Genomic DNA, 26952 nt, shown 5'->3' on the forward strand with positions numbered 1-26952 from the left:
GGGTTCAAATGTAGCCTCCAACATTTCCTACCTACACATCCCTGGGCAAGTAACTTAACCATGATTGCCTTGTCTTTCTTCTACCTTGGAAAAGAGACAGCATCTAGTCTCTGACAAAAGGTAAGGTTTTTTTGTTTGTTTGTTTTAAGAAAGAAATGATTGCTTTCCTACTTCTCCCAACGGAAATAGGAATTTGTTTTTTATCCTTGCACTGTATCCAACTATTTCCAAATCTTTTCTTTAAAAGTATTTTTTTTACCATCTCTGGGAGGAGTGAGAAAATTTGGAATTCATTATTTTATAACACAAATGTTAACATTATTTATATGTAAATGGAAAAAAATAAAATATTTCTAAAAGGAACATTTTGCCTCAAGGCAAAAGCATAAAATATTGTTGGGCCATGACAGTATATATCACAAAAAATATATACATTCACTATTGGACTTAGTTTTTAGCTTTCCACAGTACAAACCATTGAACACTGTAATTACAAGTGGGAATTAATTTTCAAATACTGACTTCCTTTCTGTAATTCCACATAATAGTAGAATGATATAATGTAGACTCTATAGCTGGTCTTGACCATCATCTATGTGTATGATTTACACTTTAATACCCGACAGTGTTTTGTGGCAATAGTTTAATTAGGTTTGTCCCAGTTTATAATAATTGACCTTACAAGGCACTTTACAGTTTCAAATTGATATCTTATTCAGTCATATTTCAAGGACATTCACAACTTAATAAACACTCCATTGGACTTGCACCAAGTTCAAACAAAAGAAACAATTAAGGATTGTTCATTTCTGTCACATACCATATTTCTAAAACAATTATTTTAGTATTTCTGTAATTGTCACATGCAGAGAATTTTTCTTTTCTAATTCTTACACAGCTAATAACTAATCTACAAAGTAAACTAATAACCAATGTTACTAATCTATACAATAATTACAATCACGTGGGTTTATAATTTATTATTTCATAAGCCAATCAAAGAAAACCACTACCAATGAAAACAAATTATGTCAAATGCATATATAATCATAACCAATAATCTAACATCTTTGGATTTAAAAACCTAAACTAGATTTCATGGGTTAGCAACATATGTAATCATGATCCTTCCTTGTTACCAGACTCCCTCCAAGTGTGTCATTGTGCAGCTAAAATCCTGCATTCTATTCCCTATTTTTTCATTCAGTGTCTACAACCTTCCTTTCCAGGAAATGGGTGAATGATTCATGGTCAGTATGAAAAATTAGCTAGCACACTCCTGAGAGCCACTTTCAGACTATTTTTTTCTTAGGACACTGTCAACCTTCAACCAGAGAGGAAGGTAATATAGAGAACTGAACTGCAAACAGTCACTAAGCCTTCATGCTCTCTTTCATTGTCATTTATGAAACATGCAAAACATGTGTCTGGTCCCTTCTGGAAAACAGATTAATGAACAGAAAGTCAGGGATAACTCTGACTACACAAACTTTCACCAGAGGCAATAATGATTTACTACTAAAAGAAAATCATTGGAAAAGTTAAAAATCTTTCAAAATTGATAAAACAAAAAATCCAAAGCCCATCAATAAATATTTATTAAGCACCAATTATATTTTAGACACTACATTAAGTTCTGAGGGTACAAAGACAAAACCCAAAAAGTAGAAACTTACCTTGAGGTGGGGATAGTGGGGTGCAAGAAGAGAGAACATTATAAACACAGAAATCAATGCAAAATATATACAAAATAATTCTCTGGGGTAGAAAACACTAACATCTAGAAACATCAGGAAAGGCAGGAAGGTGGTACTTGACCTCAACCTTGCAGGAAGTTAGGATTCTTTTTTTATTTAATTAAAAAAAATTTTTTTTATTTTAATAACAAATTTCCACATACGTTTTCTGAAGTTATGTGATCCATATTGTCTCCCTCTCTTCTCCCCCCCTAAAGCAGACAAGCAATTCAATCTGGTTCATACATATATTATCACATGAAAAATATTTCTATACTCTTCATTTTTGTAAGTGAATAATCTAATAAAAGCACAACCCCAAATCCTATACCCAAATAGACAAGTGATAAATCATAAGTTTTCATCTGCATTCCTACTCCAACAGTTGTTTCTCTGGAGGGAGAGAGCATTCTTTTTCATAAGTCCCCAAAAATTTTCCTGGAACATAGGAAGTTGGGATTCTAAGAGACAAAGGTGAGAAATGATGGTTCTTCAGGCCATGGGGGTTATCTGTAAAACAGCATAATACCTGGATATGAAAAGTCTCCAATACACAAGTTGACAAGTCTTGAAGGAGAATTTTGCACAATCAGGCTAGGAAAGTAGACTGGACCCAAATTCTAAAGGGCTTTCAATGCTAAAGAAATTGGGATTTGACCTAAGAGATAGTTGGAAGCCAGCTAAGTTGGTAATCAAGAGAATGGAATAGTTAGACTTCTGCTTTCGGAAAATCACCATCTTCACAACTGAATTGATATATCTGTTTTCAAAACACATTTTGTGGTAAATTAGCAGCTATTGTTCTACTTAACCAGGATAGACATGTGATCAAATTATGTCAAAAGGCAAAAGTATAGGACCACAGTATATGATAGAAATAGGAAAACACTCCTTTTGCATTCTTTCATTTCAAGGAAGAGCAGTGTGTACCCAACTACTTCCATTGTTTTAAGAAAATCCAAGAATAAAATCAGTAGCTAAATTCTGATATTTTATTTTTTTAAAGTTACATTGAATCCTTTTGGAAGATGTATACTGCTCAATCAATTAATGAGTATTAAAGACAGCAATGTTTTGCCTTTTATGATTTCTCAATGAATGAAATAATACTAGGCATGACTGATGATAAAAAGTGAACAAAGTAAAGATTGACAGTGGAAACCCCGGAGAAGAAAGGGTGATTAGAAATCAGTAAAAAGAAATGTACCTGCCTTAATTCTTCATGGCATCAAAGCATAGGAAATATTGGACTTGTATGAATGCATGGCTAATACACAATTAATTAATAAGAGGAGAAGAAAATTCATTCCCCCCTTAATAGTTCTCCATATTTCTAAGCAATAAGAGAAGTTCCCCATCACCTTTCCCTGAGAACATCAAACTGCTTTATGGACTTCATCTTAATTACTCAACTTCATTGAGTCACATAAACTGAAAGGATCATTATTTCCTCTGTGATGGATGAGGAAACTAGTTTCTGTGGAGGTTAAGTGACTTGTACTCAATGTCATTGGTGTGGACTTTCTTCTCTTTCCTAAGGCTTGATTCACTAAAGCAGTATTAGCAAAAACAGGTATCCTAAAAGGTCCAATAACCCTTAAGCTTGGAACACATGAGAATCTAGAAATGGCTTCCTTCTTACCTTCTACCCTACTTTCATTCTCCTAGAATTCTTAACTGCCCAGCAAAACCTAGATGCAAACATTAATTGGCTAGTCATTTTGGTCTGGGACAAAAGTCTCATTTCCTACTTAAAATCCAAGATAAAATGATATGGCTCAAACCTCCTTCACTTTATTTTTTCTTAACAGGGGAGAGATGGGAGTTCATTTCAGATTAGGATATTTAAGACAATGATCACAACATGAATAGTGAATGCAATGGGAAAACATGAATTGTTTTTTTTATAATAGGAGCTAATCCACAGCTGGGCCACCTGTTATTATGGATGCTTTCCAATTGGATTTCCCAAGATAAGAAAATAGTCTAAATCTATATTTGTCAGTATTAAAAGCAGAGTAAAGATTAAAGATCTCATATATTCAAGGCTGAACAGGCCCCTAAAAACAATCTAGTTCACTTCTCCTATTTTACAGATGAGAAAATCAAGGGTCAGAGGGACAGCTATATAGTTGCTAGGTGACAAAGCTAGGATCCAAATTGAGGTCTTCAGAATTTAAAATCCATGTTCTTTTAATCATATCATGATTTTTGTGTTCAATTATGTGGATTTGATGAAAAGAAGTGGCTGTATACATAGAAGGTGTGTGTGAATTTTTCCCAATACCATACTTTCTTCAAAAAAAAAAAAGCATCCCTTCTTCATTTTGTAAACTGATTAATCTAGTCTTGGTAAAAGCCATCTTTTATTGGAAGCCCTCTGAAATATTTACTTCAAATAACTAAACCAGAATCTAATAAACACTTTTTTTCAGTTACTGTTTTTTCAATGAGGTAGTTAGTGAAAGCTTCAATTAACTTGAATTAAAGGAAAGCCTATTAACATTTTTCAAAAGAAGAAATTTGAAGTTGTTCTGAAGGAAAAGCAAAAGAGAAAGATTAGAAGAACTAAGCTCAAAGCCAGGTTCTAAAATTTACTACCTGTGGAAAAGTCATTTTGCCTTTCATGGTCTCAGTTTCCTTATCTGATACTTAAGATCTTTTACTGCTCTAAAATTATGGTACTGAGTACTCATTTCAGTGGGATAATTGTCGGTTCTAACTACTATGTTTTAGGAAGGATTTTGACAAGATGGTCAGCAGATTATAGAATGGACTTGAAGTTATGGCATACAAGATTAGTTTTGAAGGACCTGGAGATTTTTATCCTAGAAAGATGACGTGTGGCAGGAATGGTAACTTCCTTCAAATACCTGAAGGGTTGTGTAAAAGAAAAGTGATTCAATTCATTCTATTTGGCCCCAGAGGACAAAACAAATATCTATGACTGCAGAAAGATAGGGTTTGGTTCAATATAAGTATAACCTTAAAACTAATCATATCTGTCGAAAACCAAAATGAGCTGCCCACTACAGAGTCACAAGTTGCTGATGGATGACCGGTTGTCAGGGACTCTACAGAAGTAATCTTCGTTCAGGCATAGGTTGGATTTGTGACCTCTGAAGTTGCTCCCAAATCTGCTATTCTATCATTTTATAAAGATGTTCTATTTTGTTGAGTATTTTGGAATTCTGAGATGAATACGATTCCAGATATGAAAAGCTTAAAAACAGGTGCTATGAAAATACCAAATGACAAGACTCTAAAAAAGTCCTATTTCAAGCTTGGAAACTATGGTAACTAGAATAGAGAAAGTTCTGTGTAATAACTTCTCAATTCCTTAGAAATTTCACCTCATTTCCCCCCACTGACAGCTGTCTTACAACAATATGGTACCAAAATAGGAAGCCAAATTAATTTATTAAACTCTTAAAGACCATTCCACATTAAATAAGACTAAATGCTAGTGGTTAAAAACAACAACTATAGCAGTCAAAGCTCAGCACAGGTTTCTGTGAGGCTAATAGACTCCTAGACTCATCTATTCTATTCCTAATATGTCCTACTGCCCAATGAAGAGATCAGTTGTGACAGCATTTATACAGGTGAAATTTGTCTACTTGGAAATAGACTTAACCTCTTAGCTCTCTTCACCTCCATCACCAAGCCACAAATGCAATGTAACCACTTGAGGCCATATCTGAAATAAAATATTAGCCAGGAGTGAAAGGTTCCTAATCTCATTAACAATTTACCTTTAATTTTTGTTTGGGGAAATTCCCCATTTCCAAGACCACTCACTGTAGCTCTCCCTGCCCCAAGCATTTGAGCTAAGTAAGATAGTCTACATAGTGAAAACCATTCTTCTGGGTCCTTCTATTCCAATTATTCAAGAAGATAGGCTATCAGAATATACCTTCAGTCAAAGTTGGGGATAGCAGCAAATATCTTAGATTGCAGTGATTGATAAATATTTACAAATATTGAAAATGTAAATATTGCACAATTTGGTGTTAATAAGCAACACATAACAATTCCTTAAGGGCAATGACTAGTCATCAGATTAGGTAATCTGGAATTCAACAGGTTAAACTAAACCTCAAGACAATTTCACAATCCCAGATGGTAAAGATTTTCAGGCAATAATAATAAAAGCACCTAGTTATTGCTTAGAGATATTTGAGAAAGAATTAGAAAGAAGATAAGCTCTATAATAATCATTTCTGGAATAATATAGTATACAGACATTTTATTTAATCCTAAAAATAAAGGAATTTTAGGTAGTCTAATTGATTTAATAAGAATGAGACAATAAAATCCTTTAAAAAATATCTTATCATGGTAGCTTGGAGGGAGAGGGAGCAAGAACTACACCGTTAACTACTTATGTCAAATACCACCTCCTCCAAGAAGTCTTATTGGATTTCTTCATAAGTATTTTCCTTGCCCCTTGTATCTCACAATTTTGATATACCTCAAAAAATTTAATTTGTGTGATTTTATATCATATTGACCTGGGTTTGTGTCTGATACTAAGTGACTCATGGCAGAGTTGACATCTTTTCTTGAAGAATATACACTCCTTGAGAACAGGGAATTTCATCTTTACCTTAGCACAGAATCTGGCACATAGTAGCTACTAAAATAAATGTTTGTAGAATCAATCAGCTAAATTTAATCTCTTCCCAGTGCCTAGCACAGAGCTTTTGACACAATGGGCATTTAAGCAAATATTTGTCAATTTGAAGTGAACAGGCACAAGACCCATTCTGTGGAAGCAGGGATGATGAGGTAATCTCATCATCACCATCATCATCTGTCATCCCTACATGAAAATACCTTCCCTCCTTGTTAATTATCAACTTTACATACTGAAAAATACAATAGGAGAAATAGCATCTCAAGATTCTAAAGGATAATCTGAAAGAACAGGCTCATTTGAAATTATTTGTTTTAAAAATGAGAGATGGGACTACTGGTTTCTGTCATGGCTGCTATCACATTCTGCAGCTGCAAATAAGTAATTGGGTAAGCAGGCAGAAATCCTTTTGAAAAATTCTTCCTGGGATTTTTAGGAATTGAAAAAGAGGGGAAAAGCATCAAGATGTATGAAAAGGGTGGTCCAAAGGAAAGGGAGTAGCAAAGATTCTCCCAAACTTAAAGAATGTGATAAGCTGACTAGCTAAGAGGACAAAAATCTGCACCTGTACAGATAGCATCATAGTCGTCATCGTCACTAGCACCACCACCACCACCATAGAATTTATATAATGCTTTGATGTTTACAAGATATTTTTGAAATACCTCTTTTGAATATCTTACTTTAAAGCAGCACACCTATCTGATAATCTTTCTGGTGTCTCCAGCTCCTTTGACAGTCTGGTAAAATTATGGACTACTTTTTAGAATAATATTTTAATGCACATAGCATTCTACATAGGCTTTGAAAGGAAACCATTTATTTTGAAATAGTTATCAAAATATTACCAAAAAGAAAAAAAGACAAGAATCCTAGATTAAGAACCCCTCTCTATGCCTTTTTACCTAAGCTACTCAGAAATCTAGAAAGATTTCACCAGTTTTTCAGAAGCTCCTTCCAAGTTCAAGTATCATCAGGTTTCTTACTGTCACCTGCAGCTCCCTCAAAGGTATATCTCATCTCTAAATTCCAGTAGTACTCTTTAACAATCTACTTCTGTAGAGACTTTGACACAGGTATGTGAGAAGAAATTCACAGGGATGAGAAGGTTGAGAACAAATCCTTTTCCTTAAAAACAATCCATAAATCTTGCCATTTTAATTGAATGTGCTTTTCAATTAAAGCTAACTTTTTTTCAGGTTTACCATATGTTTTGTTCCTGTTTGTGATGACAACTTTGCTTTAAAAGGGGTAGGAGGGATCCTAACACATTAAACTCCAACAGAAAAAATCAGACATGTTTTCCGCATACCCCAGGATAATGGCAATAATTAATTACATCATCTGTCTTGTTTATTGGTTCTTCCAAATACTTACTTAGCTTTGCCTAGTATACACTATATACCAACCTGTTTACTCTCTATTTACTTCCTGTTGGGTTATGTTTTCATAATTTTAAAATAAGAAAACTAATATTTTTTAAAGCTAGCTGACTTGTCCAGACAACACCAGCAGTGAGATAAATATCTTTGGTTCAGCTGTCACGTTCTCAATTTCTAAGGCATTTTGAAAGATGCTTATGATACTCCCAACATAAAGTCATAACATCTGATTCATTTTAAAAGATTAGAACCTCACAGATGCTTGTTAGTTAAAAGCTCTCTAAGCCATCTATTTGTGCTGATTTGTGAATTTAAAGCCTACTAAGGTAGGTTATTTAGTAAAGGAGTGGAATCCTTTGGTGAAAAAAAGTCATGGCGCCATATAAATCCATATAATATTCATTACTACATTGCTATTAGTGTGAGTGAAGTGCCAGTGAAGCTATCCCTTATGGTGTGTACACAAATCTGAGATCAACTTGATACCCATGTTCTCTGACTCTGAAATGTCTGAATCTTTTTGGCAAAGCTAAAATCAAGTCAAGAGAGGAAGCCCAATAAAGTGAAATAGGTCAACAATAATGAGAGAGCATGTCACAGACTTGCAACAAGCAAAGAAATTATCCTAAAAATTACCTGCTGCACTACCTCCAATCTAGTAAAAACCTAGAATGGGGGATGGGGGGGAAGGATTTACATTCAATTTATATCCACTTCAATTACTAATCTTTAATTCCTTTTTCATTGCTCCCTTTCAACTCTGATTCTTCAAAGTGTCACCTGGGTTACTTGGCTCTCAAGAGCATTTTCTAAAACATTACATAAGACTGTGCCCAGGCAGCAGGGATAGACAACATCAGAGGTGAAAACCATGGCTTCTTCCAGTCAAACCACTTGACACATAAATACTAGCTAGAGTGGGTTTCTTTAAGATTAAACCTGGGTATTACATCCACACAAATATAACTTAGTACATACTATTTAGGATAAAAGATACGAAAGACAACATGCCAATAACTGGGTTCCCGTTTGGGTTCCCGTTTTCTAGAAATTCGATTTGTTTGGGTATAAAGAGAAGAGCACAGACATGATTGGAAAATTTACAAGCCTTCTTTCAATGGATGCCAAAGCCAGACAGCTTCCACAGACAGAGAATAAAAGGGGATTAAAAAAAGAAGAAAAAGCAAAAAAAAAAAAAAAAAGAAGAAAAAGAAAGAAAAAAGAAAAGCTAGCCAACACTCACAACCCACTGGTACAAACACATACAAACACACACACACACACACACACCCCAATACCAATACCCTAAATATACTGTAAGTCTTTGTTCCATAGGGCACCCTTTTCAAAGGTGAAAATAATGGTTACATTGTCAAGGTTCTAGCTGGGACTAGCAACAAACATTGAGAGAGGGGCTCCATCCTACTTCACACCAGGGTTCCCTTGACCCAGTTCAACAAGCATGGAAAAATGAAATAGATGAAGGTTAACAAAGACTGGTCCAAAATAGCATCTAGTGCCCCATTGCTTTTCGACCAACTGCCTAAACCAGTACTCTATCCCCTTGCATACCCCTTATCCAAAATATTCACCAAAAATCATGACATTCGTGCCACACATTAATACGAGTGGCCAGAGAGCAAAAACCCAGAAAGAAAATCTGCTTGAAGAGAGATTATTCATTAGCTTGGCTGGCATGCCCCTAATAGCAAACAAGGAAGCTGCTAAAAAAACGACGTAGTTGCAAATAAACTGTTTTCAGCCCACTACCTTTCTGTGTCTGTCCTTCTTCCATATTCTCTTCCATGACTGCCTTTCTTCGGTATACAGTGGTGCAGAGGATTTAATCAGAAGCCTCAATTAGATGTTAGAGAAACTGTGGCTGTCCCCGTTCGTTCCTCCTCTTTTCCTGGGAAGCTCCAAAAAGCAGTGGGTAAGGCAAGTCCTCAGAGCTTAGCTGAGGCTCCCTCACTCCCCTTGTTTGCTGGGAGACAGGCTGTCAAGTGTAATTTCATTCAAATTACTCTTCCGTGAAGATTATCAATTTTTCTTCTCAAAGCTGCCCCATTGTGCAGCACTGTAAGCAGGTATTCAAACAAATAGCCGCGGAATTTGGGGGTGTGTGTTAGGGGGGGGAGTGGACTGGGTGTCAGTCTCAGAAGCAGAGACTCAGGGATTCATAAGCCTCGCTTTGCATATAAAATGGGGGAAAGAAATTGAGGTTTGTATTGAAATCTGGGCTTTAAATTGGAACCAGGCTGCAATGAGAACAGATGGAGGGGTATCCTAACGTGAAGCAGACCACCAACCCATAATTCCCCCTATTTGCTACCAAAGTGGGAAAGCCCAGATGCCTGTGGGTTTTTTATGCAGTAGTTGTTTCTCACTAAGATACGTTACAGAAATGCTTTTTTTTTTTAAATTTTCCTCTTCTCTAAGGATCTACTTAATTTGATTTAAAAGCTCCTGGAAAGGATACAATTACACTTATCTGAGGTTTGATCTTAAAAGGCTATTATTGAAAGGGTATTTGTAAACTCACACCTTTTCAGATTTAAAAAATAAGCAGGGGCAAGATTTTTGAAGGAGATGAGCATATATCTTTAAGCCTCAAAGGGACAGCGTTTAAAGCAATTATTCCATCGCGGTGGCAGGGGATTCCTAAGGGGATAGGTAAACGCTGAAAACAAATCTGTTGGTGTCGTTGGGATTTAAAGTTCAGACTCTAGCTCACTGGAATTACTTCTTTCAAAAAGAAGGCACTGGGCATGATTTTGGTGGTTAAGGTTGTGGGAGAAGGCAGAAGGAGGATGGAGAAATTCTGGCTAAGGCACAGGAGGGACAGCCACTTGTTCTGGGAATTCTGCAGTCTGATTTCGAATGCAAATCACAATGCTGCAGTCTGGCAATAAATTAGCATTTTTGTACCTCTGGCTGCAGAGAGGCAAAAGTTCCAATACTTCACAAATGGTGCAAGAGGAAAATAAACAGTGTGTCTTTTGATTATCTTAAGCATTTCAGGATAGCAACAGGAGAGAATCTCTTCCCTGAAGACAACATACACACATCCAGCAAAAGCATCAAAATACTATGCATGTAATTATCTAGATTTTACCAGAAATCTCTTCTTCTAGTTAAAATCGCCCCAAACAATACATTTTCAGAAAGATGTTTTGACCATCCATTGATCTATGTGACTATGTATTTTATATGCCTTACTTTCAAAAGGAGCCAGTCTACATGATTCCCCCACCTAAAAAAAGCCTCAGTTTAGAAACAAGTGCATGACATCATTTCTCCCACCAAACAGTGGCTCAGCCATTACACTTGTGCATCCACCTGCTCTTGTGCTTTTAAAATCGAGCAGAATGAATATCCAAAAAAACAAAACCAACCAACCAAAAAAATAAATAAAAAGCCTAAACTAAGAAACATGTCCATATTTAAATTTGAGTTCTGGTTCAAAGGCTTGTGAGGAAGGCTAAGTTCATTCAGGCCACAGATTTCTATCAAAAGAGCCTTTTTAGTGCCTACTCATGGAGGAGTGAAGAAGGTGTGGTTTTGGTTCTGGCAGTATAAGACACCATATTATCACTTGCTTCTTTATTCATTTTTCAGTCCCACTGCCACCATCTTTGTCCATATCCATTTTATCTAGCACCTGGACAAATACAAGAGCCCTCAAGAGAGCTCTCTGCTTTTCATGCAGGAGTTCTTAATCTGGATTAAGTCCTGGACCCCCTTGGACAATCTGATGAAGCCTGTGAACCCCTTCTCAGAATAACATTGCTATGTGCATAAAAGGAAACACAGATGCTATCAAAGGAAATGAATTATATTGAAAATAGTTATCAAAATAGTTTTTGAAAAGAATTTCATGGATGTAGCCTAAGAATGAATTCCCATTCTAGCCTCTCCAAATCTCTGCCCAAAGACATCCTTTTAGTCAACCAACAAGCAAATCTTTCTGATGTACAGATTTGATCATAAAATGTTAGAGATTCTCTACTACTAAAAAACTCTCTATATCTCTTTGACTACTCTAACAAGACTGAACTCTCCAGCCTGATCACCGTGTCCACAATCTGGTTCCACTCTATCTATCCAGGTCTAATTCATTCCACTCTTTTATGCACATAACAGTTTGGTCTGCCACAAGATAGACCAATATATCCTCAATACATTTTGCTATCTTTTGACTTTTTCTTTTAGATTTTCTCTTTCATTATGTATTTAGCTGACCTAGCCTACTTGCCTAAGTCCCCTTCTTAATATACTTCTATTCTAGACTTTGATTTATTTACTCTTTTCACCTTTTATTTGCATCACTAATACTACCTACTAAACCACAATCCCCACATTCCCATCCCATGAGATTCTACCCTTGTAACAAATAGAGCCAAGCAGAACTTGTCAACATATTTGCAACATCTGAAACTAATTCTCTTTCAGTGCCTTTAGCCCAGCACATCTTCTGAGAGGTGGAAAGTCTATTTTATCATGAGATTTCTGAAGTAAGAATTGATCAATACCTTGATCAAAGTCCTTTCAAAAGTTGTGTTTATATACATTGTTGTCAGTGAAGCAGCTCAGTGGTACAGTGGATGAGTTTGGAATCAGGAAGCTTAATCTTCATGAGTTTGAATCTGACCCCCAGACACCAGCTATTTGACCCTGGGCAAATCACTTAACCCTGTTTACCTCCGCTTCCTCATCTGGAAAATGAGAGTGAGAAGAAAATGGCAAACTCCTTGGGTACCTTTGCCAAGAAAACCCAAATAGGGTCAGAGATTAAGACAAGACTGAAAAAGAACTGAACAACAACAGTCACTGTATGAATTATTCTTCTTGTCCTCCTCACTTGACTTTCCATTAATTCATAGAAGCCTTCCGGAGTTTCTCTGAATTAATGCCATTTTTCATTTCTTATTGTCCAATATTCTAGTACATTCCTATACCACAATTTCTTTAATCATTCCCCAATTTATACCCTCTTTGTTTGCACGCCTTTCATAGGACAAAAATGTTGCTCTGAATATTTTACCCCTCCATCTTGGAGTCTTTGGGGGCATATGACTACCAGAAATAACTCTTCACAGTTCTGAAATTTTGGGGTCATAGCCCTAAAGTGATTTTTGAAAATTATTTGACAGGGACAGCTGGGTTGCTCAGTGGATAGAGTAAGGCCCTAGAAATGGGAGATCCTGGGTTCAATCTGGCTTCAGACACATACTAACTCTGAGACCCTGGGCAAGTCACTTAACCCCCTTTGCCTAGCTCTTATTGCTTTTCTGCCTGGGGACCAATACACAAGATTGATTCTAAGATTAAAGGTAAGGTTTAAAAAATAAAGATAAAAATGATTTGATAAATATCCAGTTCCATACATACATAGTACAACAAGGGCTCCACTTTCCCAATGCCTTTTCAACATACCTATTTTCCTTTTTTGTTACTGTTACTAATCAGAGGAGTATAAAGCGAAATTTGAGTTGTTTTAATTTTCTTGCTAATTTGGAGCATTTTTGTATGGTTGGTGAAGATCTGCATTTCCTCACTTGAAAATTTCCTATTTCTAGTCCTTTTACCATTTATTTATTAGAGAATAACTTTTGCCTTTTATGTTTGTCTTTCCTACCTTGTATATCTGTTATCAGAGAAGTTGGTTGCAAAGATTTTCCCATCAGGTAACTAGTTCTCTTTTAATTATAACAATTTATTCTGCTTATGCAAACCTTTTTAATTTTTAATTTCATGTAATCAAAATTATTTTATCTTTTGTGATCATTCCTAACCCTTATTTGGTCAAGAATTATCCCCCTATTTATAGCTATGAACAATATCTCCTTACCTGATTCTCTTCAATGATTTTTTTAAACTCTTATATTCCCTCTTAGAATTGATACCATGTATTGGTTTGAAGGCAGAAGAACTAGGCAATGGGGGTTAAGTGACTTGCCCAGGGTCATGCAGCTAGGAAGTTTTTGAGGCCAAGTTTGAAACCAGGACCTCCCATCTCTAGGCCTGGCTCTCAGTCCACCCAGCTGCCTTCATCTTCATTTGTTTCCTTCCCAATTTGGCCATTTACCAATTTGGGAGTTTTATGGAGTATAGATGTTCATTAACCCTAATTTCTAAGAGCATTGTCCAATTTTCCCAAAAGTGTTTACCAAAGAAGCTTATTGATATTTTTGGATTTTATCAAGGATTACCTTACAGTGTAAACGGTAGGACGGTGGTGGTGGAGTGGATAGAGCACAGTTCAAATTTGACTTCAGGCACTTCCTAGCTGTGTACTGTGGGCAAGTCACTTAACCTTATTTGTCTCAGTTTTCTCATCTGTAAAATGAACTAGAGAAGGAAATGGTAAACAATCACAGTATTTTTGTTAAGAGAACCCCAAATTGGGTCAAGAATAATCCAACAGGACTGAAAAACAAATTCAACAAGAATTAATATTCATGAGTCTCTTTGCTTCATTGGTTCTATGCAGACAACTTTTCTATTTTTTAAACTATAGCAAATAGTTTTGATGAATGTTTCCTTGTAGGATAGTTTATGATCTGGTATTATTAGATCCTACTTTTTTTCATTCTCCCATCATGGACTCTAAACTGATATTAAATATCACAATGGCTTCAGGACTCCTTGAGGTTCTTGGGGCACTAATCCACCTGGGATCTTCAGCCTCATCTTGCTTTGACAGACTTACTAATGCAGACAAATGTCAGAATTCACATTAGTTTCAGACCCCTTAAACCCTAGACCAGGTCATTCTCTTGGACAGTTCTCAACTGGATAGAGGAGCTTCCTTGAGGTTTTCCTTCATTTTGTTGATCAATGGTATACTTGCCACCCTTTTTCATCTTAACTATGGAGTGTTTTTAATGGAGCTGAGCTCAGCTGTAATCTAGACTTCACCATCTTTGCTGGAAGTCCTCCATGCTTTTCTTCTGACTATCTCTTTGCCTGGAATGACTTCCACCTACATTTCTGCCTTCTAAAACTTGATTGTGATATAAACTATAAACTCACTGGGAATAGAGACCTGGCCTTATTTAGCATTGTACCACTCTTCACCCTGGCACCTTCCATGATGCCTTATACCTAAATGAGGTTACTGGATCCTCATTGAATTAAAATGAACAACAAAGAGATGAAATTCTTAGAAGCAATGAGCAAGATGCATATGGATCGAATCTATTTGTAGAAGGAGCTTCCAGAGTTTTCTCAGAAAAACTGTGACAGTGGTTACAAAGGGGAAGAATTGGGAATCAAATGCAGAACTTTTAAATATTCAGAGACTTCAAATCCTCCTCTATGTGAACAAATGCCAAATGGTTGTGGTCGGAACCTTTTAAATACACACACACAAACATAGGTACAGACTTATTCTCACACCCTCTCTCTCTCTAGTTCCTAATAAAGGTAATTCCCAAAAGTATTTACAAGCAATTACCAGTCTGCTCTTCTGCCAGATTCCTATTTTCAAAGGGCCAGGTATAAGAACATTTCTACTTCTAAATTCAAATTGAATTATACCAAAAATGTAGGGCAAGCCTAGTAAAGTAAAAACAAAACTAAAACTGGATCTGGAGTGTTAACTACTGAATTTGAAATTCCGGTCCTGTCTATTACTTTGCTCAAGGAACTCCAGTGACTTCTTGTTATCCCAAGGATCACATAAACCTGACCCCAACCTGACTACACATGACTTTCCTTTGTGCACTTTACAATCCAGATAATATTACAATTATAAAATAATAAATAATAGCTAGTATTTATATAACTTTAAAATGGGCAAAATAATTTACATAAGTTTTTCTTGTTTTGTCCTTACAATAATCCTATAAAATAGATTTTATTACTCCCATTTTATACACGAGGAAGTGGGCTGATAGTATGATTTGTCCATTTAGTAAGAATTTAAGGCAGGATTCACAATCAGATATTTCTGACTCCAAGATCAACATTGTATATTTCATTGTACCACCAAAATGGCCTCAGTGCTATTCCTCACAAGCACCAAATCTTCTCCAGCCTCTCAGGATTTGAACTCATTATTTTCTCCATGCCTAGACTGAATTTCTTCCTTATGTGACTCTTGGGACTGTTGGTTTTCTATAAGACTCATTTCAAATATTACCTTCTACATAAAATATTTCCTGGTCACCCAATTGCTTGTGCCTTTCTCCTATAGGCTAGAACCACTTATCATGGTGCCCAAGAACTGATTGATTCCACCATGGAAATAAATACACAATACAAATCAGGACTTGATTTCTTTTTTTGCAGATTTTCTAGCCTTAAGAAAGTGATGGAAAAAATGTTCATAGTACAGTTTAACTTTAGTTACACATATATACACAGAGAAAGAAAAGAATTGAAAGAAGAAGGGGAGGAGAGTAACTGTGTGTATATATATAAATGAATATGTATGTGTGTGTGTGTGGATATATAGATATCTTTGTCTACATATTTCCCATTTAGAATGTAAACTCCTTGAGGTCAAGGAGGATTCATTTAATCTTTGGGTTCCCAATGTCTAGCTCTGTGCCCAGCACCCAATTTGTACTTAAATACTTGCTGATTGATTAATCGTGTCATTTTTGGAAAGTCATTTCACTTGCTTTGCCCAATTTTCTCCTCTGTAAAATGAGGGGTGGAGCTAGATATCCTTTACAAACTCTTGCAGTTTTAAATAAATTATTCTACTTTTAAACAAAGATATTTGGATGATTTCCTTTGTTGTTGATTCACAAAAATTGGGTTCATATTTTAATCGATGCAAAGAAACCTCAACCTAAAACATAACAAACTATAGCTACCAGATAGAAACATATTCATTTTTCAAAGAAATGGCATGAAAATACTTTCAACAATATGGAAATAGGCCTTGATCAATGACACATGTAAAACGCAGTGGAATTGCTATGGGAGGGGGATGGATGGATGGGGAATAAAAAAAGACATGTATTATGTAACCACAGGAAAATATTCAAAATTGATTAATTAAATAAAAATTTTCAAATAAAAAAAGAAAATACGTTCAAAGATAAATTAGGAACTGTTTTAAAGAGAGACCTCAAAAATATATATGTGATCCTAATTACTATTAGATGTTGTTTAGTCATTTCAGTCCTGTCTGACTCTTAGTGAACCCATTTGGAGTTTTCTTGGCAAAGATATTGGAGTGGGTTGCCATTTTCTTTTCCAGGTTGTTTTTCAGATGAGTAAACGAGGCAAACAGGGTTAAATGACCTGCCCAGTGTCCAACAGCTAGGAAGTTTCTGACACCAGATGTGAACTATGAAAAATGAGTCTTCTTGAATCCAGGATCCAACTCTATTCACTACACCACCTAGCTGCCTAAAAGCTCTTAATAGCTTTTAAAATTACTGACCCATTATTATTGAAATAAATCATTAATCCAGTCCTCACACTAGTCTTATGAATTTGAACCTCAAAAAAGAGTCAGTGATGATTCCATTGCCTTCCAATGCATGCAATAAATTTATTTGGGGCATTACATTTAACTAAAACATTAACTACTTAGATTGTGCTATATGGATGTAATGTAATATTACTGTTTTGTAAGACCTGGTTATTATAAAGCATTCAAGAGGCAAATGAGAATGTTGATTTGAACTGATTTGGAGCAAAGTAAGAAGAAACCAGAAGAGTGATTAACTATAGTTGTACAAACAAAAAAGAATTCCAAAAGGCAGCCAGTCAAATTAATTGTGGTGATTAGATGTAGATAGTATATGATAAAACATCTCCTTCATCTTGGTACAGTGGTAGAGTATGATGAATGATTATTATAAATATACATATATAAAGTCAGATATAGTCACTCTGTAAACCAATTTTGCTTAATTGTAAGCTTTCCTCCTAAAAGGGATAGTTCAGTGCAAACAAGGATGGTATATGGGGCATATCTTTGTGGTAAATAACATCTACACTTCCCTTCATAGATAGATAAATAGGAAGACATATGTAATTACAGATATACTGCATACATTTATATACGCACACACATACACAATAGAATGGCAACAAGTTTACTAAGATGATTGCAAGGATATAGATGGACTTTGGTCAAGTATTCCAACTTCACAGCCTCAGTCTCTTGAGCTATAAAATGGGGATAATAATATACCCTATTTTACAGAGTCATTGTAGAATGGAGAGTACAAGTGTTATCTCCATTTTAGAGACAAGAAAACTGATATCTGTCAAGGTCAACTGACTTTCCTTAGGTCATATGGCTAATAAGTCAACATAGTATGAACCCGTCTTTGTGCTCTAATTCTAGGGTCCTTTTTCTACTTTACTCTCTGCCTCTAAAACAATAAAGTATGAGTTCAACAGTGGGTTTAATGCTAAATAATTAACAACCAGCTTTTTAAAAAATATATATGCAAGAAAACACTTTTAAATTTAATCTGCAATACAAGAATTTTTTCCATCACTTTTTTCAAGTCAGGCCAATTAACAAAATAATAAATGAAGCCTTGATTTGTAACATTTGACAATTTTCAAAGTAGAAATGCTCCTACTGAAAAAAAAAGAAAACCTAGCTATTTTGTTCCCATTTTGAAACATACCTGGATTTAATTTAATGAAGGAAGAATTAAGCAGAAGTTACTTCTTTAAATGTCACTTGACTTTCCAAACCTGAGTTCACTTGTTAGGTAAAAAAAAACAACAACAAATATACACAATCTGTCAGAACTTTTAAAATTCTTTCATTCAGAATTATTTTAAAAATAAATATCTGCTCATTTTTTTGTAGGCCAACAAAACGACAATTTTCCTACTTCATCAGAGTTGGCCTAACTCTTCCATGAAGTTTTTTTGTATCATTCTTAATTAGATTTCATTAATAAATACGAGTGCTGATTTTGCATAGATGTGCCTTATAATGAAAATTTAGCATCTACTTTTTGAGAACATCATTAAAAATGCCAACATGGCAAAATCCAATCAAATTCATGATTCAGCCCCCACAAATGTGATTGTCTAGTTGGCAATATTTTCAAATATAGCAACAACAAAGACAAAATGAAAAGATGCTTATTTTTCTTCTATGTGTCCCTCAAAAAGCTGGCATGAAGATACATTTCCCTCAAACAAGGAAATGTAGCAATTATCATGCACATAACTTAAAGAAGGTGGAAATAATAAATACTATGGCCATTAAAAAGGGCTGAAAACATTAAATACTAGCAGTAGCAATTACAGAAGAAAAAGAAATTGAAAGTATAAAATTGGCAATGAGGAGACCAAGCTATCACTCTTTGCAGATGATATCACGGTTTACTTAAAGAATCCTAGAGAATCAACCAAAAAGCTAGTAGAAATGATCAATAACATTAGCAAAGTTGCAGGATACAAAATAAACCTACATAAGTCATCAGCATTTCTATATATTTCCAATACATCTCAGCAGCAGGAATTAGAAAGAGAAATTCCATTTAAAATCAACATAGACTTGGGAATCTATCTGCCGAGACAAACACAGGAACTATATGAACACAACTACAAAACACTTTCTACACAATTAAAACTAGATCTAAACAATTGGAAAAAAACATTAACTGCTCATGGGTAGGACAAGCTAAAATAATAAAAATGACTATCATACCCAAATTAATTTACTTAATACCATACCCATCAAACTACCAAAAAACTTTTTTACTGAATTGGGAAAAAACCATAACAAAGTTCATTTGGAAAAGCAAAAGATCAAGGATATCCAGGGAAATAATGGAAAAAAAAAATTCGAAGGCGGTGGCCTCACAGTAACAGATCTCAAACTATACTATAAAGCAGTGGTCATCAAAACAATATGGTACTGGCTAAGAGACGGAAAGGAGGATCAGTGAAATAGACTTGGGGTAAGTGACCTCGGCAAGAAAGTATGATAAGCCCAAAGATCCCAGATTTTGGGACCAAAGTCCACTATTTGATAAAGACTTCTGGGAAAATTGGAAGACAGTGTGGGAAAGACTATGTTTAGATCAACGTCTCATACCCTACACCAAGATAAACTCAGAATGGGTAAATTACTTGAACATAAAAAAGGAAACTATAAGTAAATTAGGTGAACACAGAATAGTATACATGTCAGACCTTTGGGAAAGGAAAGATTTTAAAACCAAGCAAGACAGGAAAAATCACAATATGTAAAATAAATCATTTTGATTACATCAAATTAAAAAGCTTTTATACAAACAAAACCAATGCAACCAAAATTAGAAGGGAAGTAACAAATTGGGAAATAATCTTCATAACAAAAACCTCTGACAAAGGTCTAATTACTCAAATTTATAAAGAGCTAAACCAATTGTACAAAAAATCAAGCCATTCTCCAATTGATAAATGGGCAAGGGACATGAACAGGCAGTTCTCAGCCAAAGAAATCAAAACTATTAATAAGCACATGAAAAAGTGTTCTAAATCTCTGATAATCAGGGAGATGCAAATCAAAGCAACTCTGAGGTATCACCTCACACCTAGCAGATTGGCTAACATGACAGCAAAGGGAAGCAATGAATGCTGGAGAGGATGTGGCAAAGTTGGGACATTAATTCATTGCTGGTGGACTTGTGAACTGATCCAACTATTCTGGAGGGCAATTTGGAACTATACCCAAAGGGCGCTAAAAGATTGTCTGCCCTTTGATCCAGCCACAGATAGCACTGCTGGGTTTGTACCCCAAAGAGAAAATAAGGAAAAAGACTTGTACAAGAATATTCATAGCCGCGCTCTTTGTGTTGGCAAAAAATTGGAAAATGAGGGGATGTCCTTCAATTGGGGAATGGTTGCACAAATTGTGGTATATGTTGGTGATGGAATACTATTGTGCTAAAAGGAATAATAAAGTGGAGGAATTCCATGTGATCTGGAACAACCTCCAGGAATTGATGCAGTCAGAGAAGCAGAACCAGGAGAACATTGTACACAGAGATTGATACACTGTGGTACAATCGAATGTAATGGACTTCTCCATTAGTAGCAAAGCAGTGATCCTGAAAAACCCGGAGGGATCTATGAGAAAGAATGCTATCCACAATCAGAGGAAAAACTGTGGGAGTAGAAACACCAAAGAAAAACAACTGCTTGATTACATGAGTCGAGGTGATATGAATGGAGATGTAGACTCTGAATGAACATCCTAGTGCAAACATCAACAACATGGAAATAGGTTCTGATCAAGGTCACATGTAATACACAGTAGAATTGCGCATCAGGTATGGAAATGGCAGGGGAAGGGGAGGGAGGGATAGAATATGATTTTTGCATCTAAGGAATAATGTTAGAAATTGACCAAAAATTTTTTAAAAAGGGCTGAAAACTTCAATCATACTACACACCCATTTTCTTTCAGCCTCCATTAAAGAACTCAAAGGAAGGGATAATATTGGCAAATGGACCATTTAAAATGACATATTCAAACAGAAAAGTAGTGCTCTTTGGGGATTTTAAAACAATGAAGGTCAAAGAGTAAGCATTTCTTCATATTATCTAGGGACCGAGTATGGCGATTGGCCACCACAAGTAGACAGGCAAAATTATAAAACAGCAAAATTATAATGAACCTCAAAGAATAACTAGTCCAACCTATATCTACATAGGAATTCTTTTCATAGCTTCTCTGTCAAGTAATCCTCTAGAATGAGCCCTAGTACACTGAATAAGTGGATCCCTGAAATGGATTTCGGTGAACAAAAACTGAATAAACATACTCTAGGGTTTTGTTGGCCAATGAGATCCATTACCTCTCCTAAAGGACAATACTACTATTACTGCTTTCAGAGCAGTCTCAGTTTCAAATTGGGGTAGGTACCAAGTTGTTTGGAAGAGGAAGAGCTACATTAGTTAACCAGTCAATAAGTAATTTATTAAGGGCTTGCTAAGAGCCAGGCATTGTGCTGAGTTTTGGAGCACTGTGCTAAACTTTTCCTCCTTTCAGAACAGTCTAATCTCTGGGTATTTGGGCTAGTCCCTAAGTGCATGTGACATTACTGCCAAATAGCTCCAGGAATTATATAACTATCTTTTTGTTGGATGGAGGGGCAGCTAAAAAGGGATAGATTTTGTTTTGGCGTGAGTTTCAAACATAAGTAACAACAACCATACAAGATACAATCTTCTAAAGCTGTTAAACAAAATCACCTAATAGCATGATTATACTTCCAGAGGACTTAGGACAATACCTATCATATAGTATGTATTTAATAAATGTGTAATGCCTGAGTGACAACCCCTTGGCTTTTACCAGAAAGGAAAGGATGTGTCCTTCAACTTTAATAGAATAGTCCCAATGTTGGCTTTGAATCGAGTATAGTATTTGTTCAGTCTTGACTTTAGTTACCTCATGGTGCATGTGGTTCCCTTAGCTTGATTGTCATCATTTGGTATCTCTTCAGATAAGTCATCCCATACAAGAAATATAGGAATAGTGTAAAGGGGCAAGGCAAAGACCTAAAGGGGGGAAAAACCCACCATAGATGGAAAGAAATTTCACCTGGTTACTTGGGGCTAAAAGGGACACCTCTATTGAAGGATGAGGGAGATATCAATAGGGAAAGAAAAAGTCATATTGAAAGAGATGGAGTCTATTTCAGCTATGAAAGAGTTCAGAGACAAGAGAAGGAAGGACAATAAAAACATGGAGTGGAATCCTGTTTGGCTAAAACATATAGTTAATAAGGAGTAATAGATAGAAAGGTAGATTAAAGCTTGATTGTGGGAAGTATTAAATATCAGGAATTTATTCAGTATAGATAAACATTCTGACTAAAATATCCTCCCTATCATTCCCCCAATTTTAGATGATTCCAAGAAAAGCCTCCAATGTATTGAAAGAGTCCTTTATATGCACTATTTCTTAGAAAACATGGATAGGCACAACCCAGGATGAAAAAGCATTGAGTTGTTACCTGTACCATTGGTTGGATTTCTCATAAAAAAGAAATCGTGATCCAAAGAACCCAGTGAAAACACAGGAAAATAACAGGGCCATATGAAGTTACTAGCCAGAGAACTCCTGAGGCATCATGGGTTGCCTTATAATAATCTATGATTTTTATAGTACAATCTAATGTTCAAAATTAATGAGAGGCTGCTCAATTCTGAAACGTGCTATAGAGCAGATGGTGGGGGAAAAAAAGGCTACCAAACTAGGTTTAATAAGACACAGCTACTAGCTAGATACCTCTTTTCTGAACCCTTCAGCTGCTTTTATTCCATTAAAAATAGAACAAGTGGGTCCTCTAGTTAGTCAATCTTTATTTTAACTAAATAATTCAAGCATTCAGCAACCCTTTATTAAGTACCTACTTTCTTCCAAGGAATGTACTAGATGCTCAGAATACCAATACAAAAGAAGGGCAGGCCTTATCTTCAAGGAGCTTGCATTCTGCTGGAAGGATAAAACAAATTCACAGATAGGACATAAGAAGCCACACTTACATAGCATGCATATATATATATATATATATATACACAAACTGCAAAGTGATGGGGAGTGAGACGAGAAAGGAATAAGACATTAACAACTGGGAAAATCAGGAAGGGCTTCTTAAAGACAATGCACATGACCTGAGCCTGATAGGAAGGGAAAGACTCAAAGAAAAAAGTAAAGAGGGAAAGTATTCCAAACACAGGACACAGTTTGGGAAAATGGTCCAAAACCAGGAGATGGAATATCATGGATAGCCAAAAGGCTCATTTTGCTAGAACATGAAATACTAACGTAGGCGAGAGAACAAACATTTATTAAAAGTTAGGCATCAAGATAAGCAATGAAAAAATTTTTAAAGATAAAAGCAGGGGGCAGCTGGGTAGCTCAGTGGATTGAGAGCCAGGCCTAGAGATGGGAGGTCCTAGTTTCAAATCTGGCCTCAGCCACTTCCTAGCTGTGTGACCCTGGGCAAGTCACTTGACCCCCATTGCCTAGCCCTTGCCACTCTTCTGCCTTGGAGCCAATACACAGTATTGACTCCAGGACAGAAGGTAAGGGTTTAAAAAAAAAAAAGATAAAAGCAGTTCCTACAGTCAAGGAGCTAACAGTATAATGGGGAGAAAAACATGTAAATAAGTGGGTAAATATAAGTATATACATAGTGAAGGAAAGGTAATCTCCAAAAGGAAGGCACCAGTAGCTGAGAAGCCTGAAGAAGACAGGATTGGGAAGCTTAGAAGTGGAAGTGGAGTGGGCCAAGCATTTCCAGCATGGGAGGCTGCCAGTACAAAGTTATGGCATGAGGCAATGGGGTTTCATGTAAAGAAGTATCAAGTAGGCCAGTGAAATTGGTAAGTGGAGAGGAGTCATGTTTAAGAACACTGCAGAAGTTGGAAGGAAGAAACTGATGAAAAGCTTTAAACATCAAATGGTACAAATTATATTTGCTCCAGGAATCCCTGGATCTTATTGAGTAGAAAGGTAACATGGTCAGAGGTGTTCTTTAGAAAAAGCACCTTATGAGCTAAATGGATGATGGATTGGAGTGGGAAAAGATTTGAAGGGAGAGACCAGTCAGAAGGTTACTGTAGTAGTCTAAGCAAGAGCAGATGAGGGCTTGGACTAGATTGTGGTCATGAGTGGAGAAGCTACATTTCTTAGAGAGCTTGTAAAGGCAGAAGATTTGACCACAGAATATGTGGAGTGAATAATTAAAGAATGTCAAGAATGGCACACAGCCCAGATAACTAAGAAGAAGACTATTCCCTTTTTACTTTATTTTCTTTTATTTTTAAAAAATTTATTTAATTTATTAAGAAAATTTTTCCATGGTTACATGATTCATGTTCTTTTTCTCCCCTCCTCCTTCCATCCCCCTCCCATAGCCAAAGCACAAGTCCATTGGGTTTTACATGTGTCATTGATCAAGACCTATTTCCATATTATTGATATTTGCACTACAGTAATGTCTTAGAGTCTACATCCACAGTCATATCCCCATCGAACCATGTGATCAAGCAATTGGTTTTGACGACTATTTCTTTGACACTGATAAGAAAGTTGCAAAGAGGGCATAGAGTTTTTGAGGGATGGAAGAAGAAGGGGTGGGGAGATTCAATTAAATGATGAGATTGTATGCCAAACTATAGAGGAATTAGAAAAAAAGTGAAAAGAGATATTGAGGCACCAAGAAAAGATAGGAAAGTAAGGGGAAATAATGTATAATCCAGTTGGAAAGGCAGATTGGAGCCAAATGGTGATGGACTTTCAATACCAATAAGAAGAGATTATATTTTCTGCTAGAGGCAAAAAGGAGAACCTAGAGCTTTGTGTACAGCAGTGTGACATGGTAACACCCATGTTTCGGAATGCCAGTTTGGTGGCGGTTTGGAGATGGACTGAAGGGAGGAGGGAGTGACAAAAGCGAAATGAATTTGGAGGCTAGGTCAGAAGACCAGGTAAATGGAGATGAGAGCCTAAAATAGTATGGTTGTGGTCAAATCAAGATACTAGGGCAGTTGTGGGAGACAGTGGGAAAATAGAATTGACAAGATGCGGTAAAAGATAGAATATAAGGGTTGGAAGAGTCAAAAGTCAAAGATGCCTCAGAGATTGTGGACCCATTGGCCAGAAGAAACGTGATGTTAAAATAAAGAAAATAGGAAGAAGAGTAGGTTTAACGGAAATGTAGTGAGTTATATTTCGAGCATATTGAATACATCCTGTAGTAGCAAATTGTGTAATATTTATGACTTCAGGTTAGTTCAATAAGTATTTCCTAAGTACCTAATAAGTGCAAAGCTCTCTAAGTTGGGCTTAAGGACATGGAATTGAGGATAGTTCCCATGCTCAAGGTCCTTACCCTTTGGTGGGAATTATTGAACAGATATATAAATACTTTACTCAGTATCTCTTTAGCCTTTCCAGTCAGGTCTCATTCTTCAACTTTAATCTGATACTTTCCTTGTTTGCTCTGTTCCCCGAGGCCCAAGAAATGAACATAATATTGGTGACTGTCACACTGTGGCAAGCCCCTATATATCAACTTGAGTTTTTTTCATTAATTCAAAAAACCACCTAATAAGTTCCTGGTGTGTCCCCAGTCCTACCAGTGAGGAAGGGGGAAGAAAGGGAAAAGTTTAAGGAAGAAAATAATGGAAAAAACTGATTAAAAAATCCCTAACAAAGATTGGAGATGAGTTGAATATCTATGAAGATGATAGGACCAGAGAATTGTAGAAGTTTCAATCTGGAAGGGACTTAGATAGCAATAAAGGTAAATTAATATCATACAGGAATCAGGAGACATGGAGTCTCATCCCAGCTCTAACATTTACTTTTTGTGTGACCTTGGGCAAGGCATTAAATGTCTCAGAGCTTTGCTGCTCATTTGTAAAATGAAAGGATTCAGTTAGCCATTGCTAACTTTTATCAGCTTTTATCACCTATAAGGACATAATACAAGTGCTATAAGAATTGAAAGTGTGGGAAAAGACCACTGAGTGAGTATTTGATAGCAGAGCCATGCATGAGAGAGGAGCAGTGCTGTATAGTGTAGTAGGAGTACTGAATGCAGGTTCAAATCCTGGATCTAGTTATATGGACCAAGGCAAATCACTTCTCAGGGACAGGTAGATGGTGCAGTGAATAGTGTCTGGCTTGGAATCAGGAACCCTCCAGTTCAAATCCAGCCTCAGAGTCTACTAGTTATGTGACCTTGGAAAAGTCAATTAACCTCTGTCTGCCTCAATTTCATCATTTATAAAAGGAGGATAATAATAGCACCTATATCTCAGAGTTGTTATTGGGATAAAATGAGAGAACTATTTATTGTAAAGTGGTTAGTATAGTACATAGTAAGTGCCACTTACTATGTACTCACTATTATTATTGTCATCATTATCATTATTCACTACTACTACTACCACTATCATGAGTATCACTTCCTTCTCTAAGCCTCAGTTTCCTCACCAGCAAAATGGAGGTAATAATGCTTGCACTAAGAAGCAACAGAGAGAAGTGGATTCAATTCCTGGTTGACAAATATTGACTATGCTAGGGAAGTTATTTAATTTCTCAGCAATCCAGGGATTATAATTGCAGTTTGGTTGCTCACTGGTATTGGTAGAATGGATTCCTTATTTACTGGAGGGCTCTGAGCACTGAAGAAATCATATGTAAGGTCTAGACTACTTACTACTCCCCAAAATGTAATAAGAT

At 36.1% G+C, this 26952-nt stretch overlaps 1 protein-coding gene across 2 annotated transcripts in view; it reads right to left on the reverse strand.

Moving 5' to 3' along the window:
* GPM6A (glycoprotein M6A) overlaps positions 1–26952 on the reverse strand; it is a 507062-nt gene that overhangs the window by 218960 nt on the left and 261150 nt on the right. The window contains exon 1 of one of the 2 annotated variants that reach the window (XM_007496095.3): positions 9528–10634. The exons of the other annotated variant lie outside the window; for it this stretch is intronic. Coding sequence (XP_007496157.1) covers positions 9528–9564 — 37 coding nt within the window. The 5' untranslated portion in view covers positions 9565–10634. Of the gene's footprint in view, positions 1–9527; positions 10635–26952 lie in introns of those variants that run through there. 2 annotated transcript variants of the gene reach the window in all.

The sequence above is a fragment of the Monodelphis domestica genome, chromosome 6, assembly GCF_027887165.1.
Source record: "Monodelphis domestica isolate mMonDom1 chromosome 6, mMonDom1.pri, whole genome shotgun sequence".
NCBI classification, from domain to species: Eukaryota; Metazoa; Chordata; class Mammalia; order Didelphimorphia; family Didelphidae; genus Monodelphis; species Monodelphis domestica.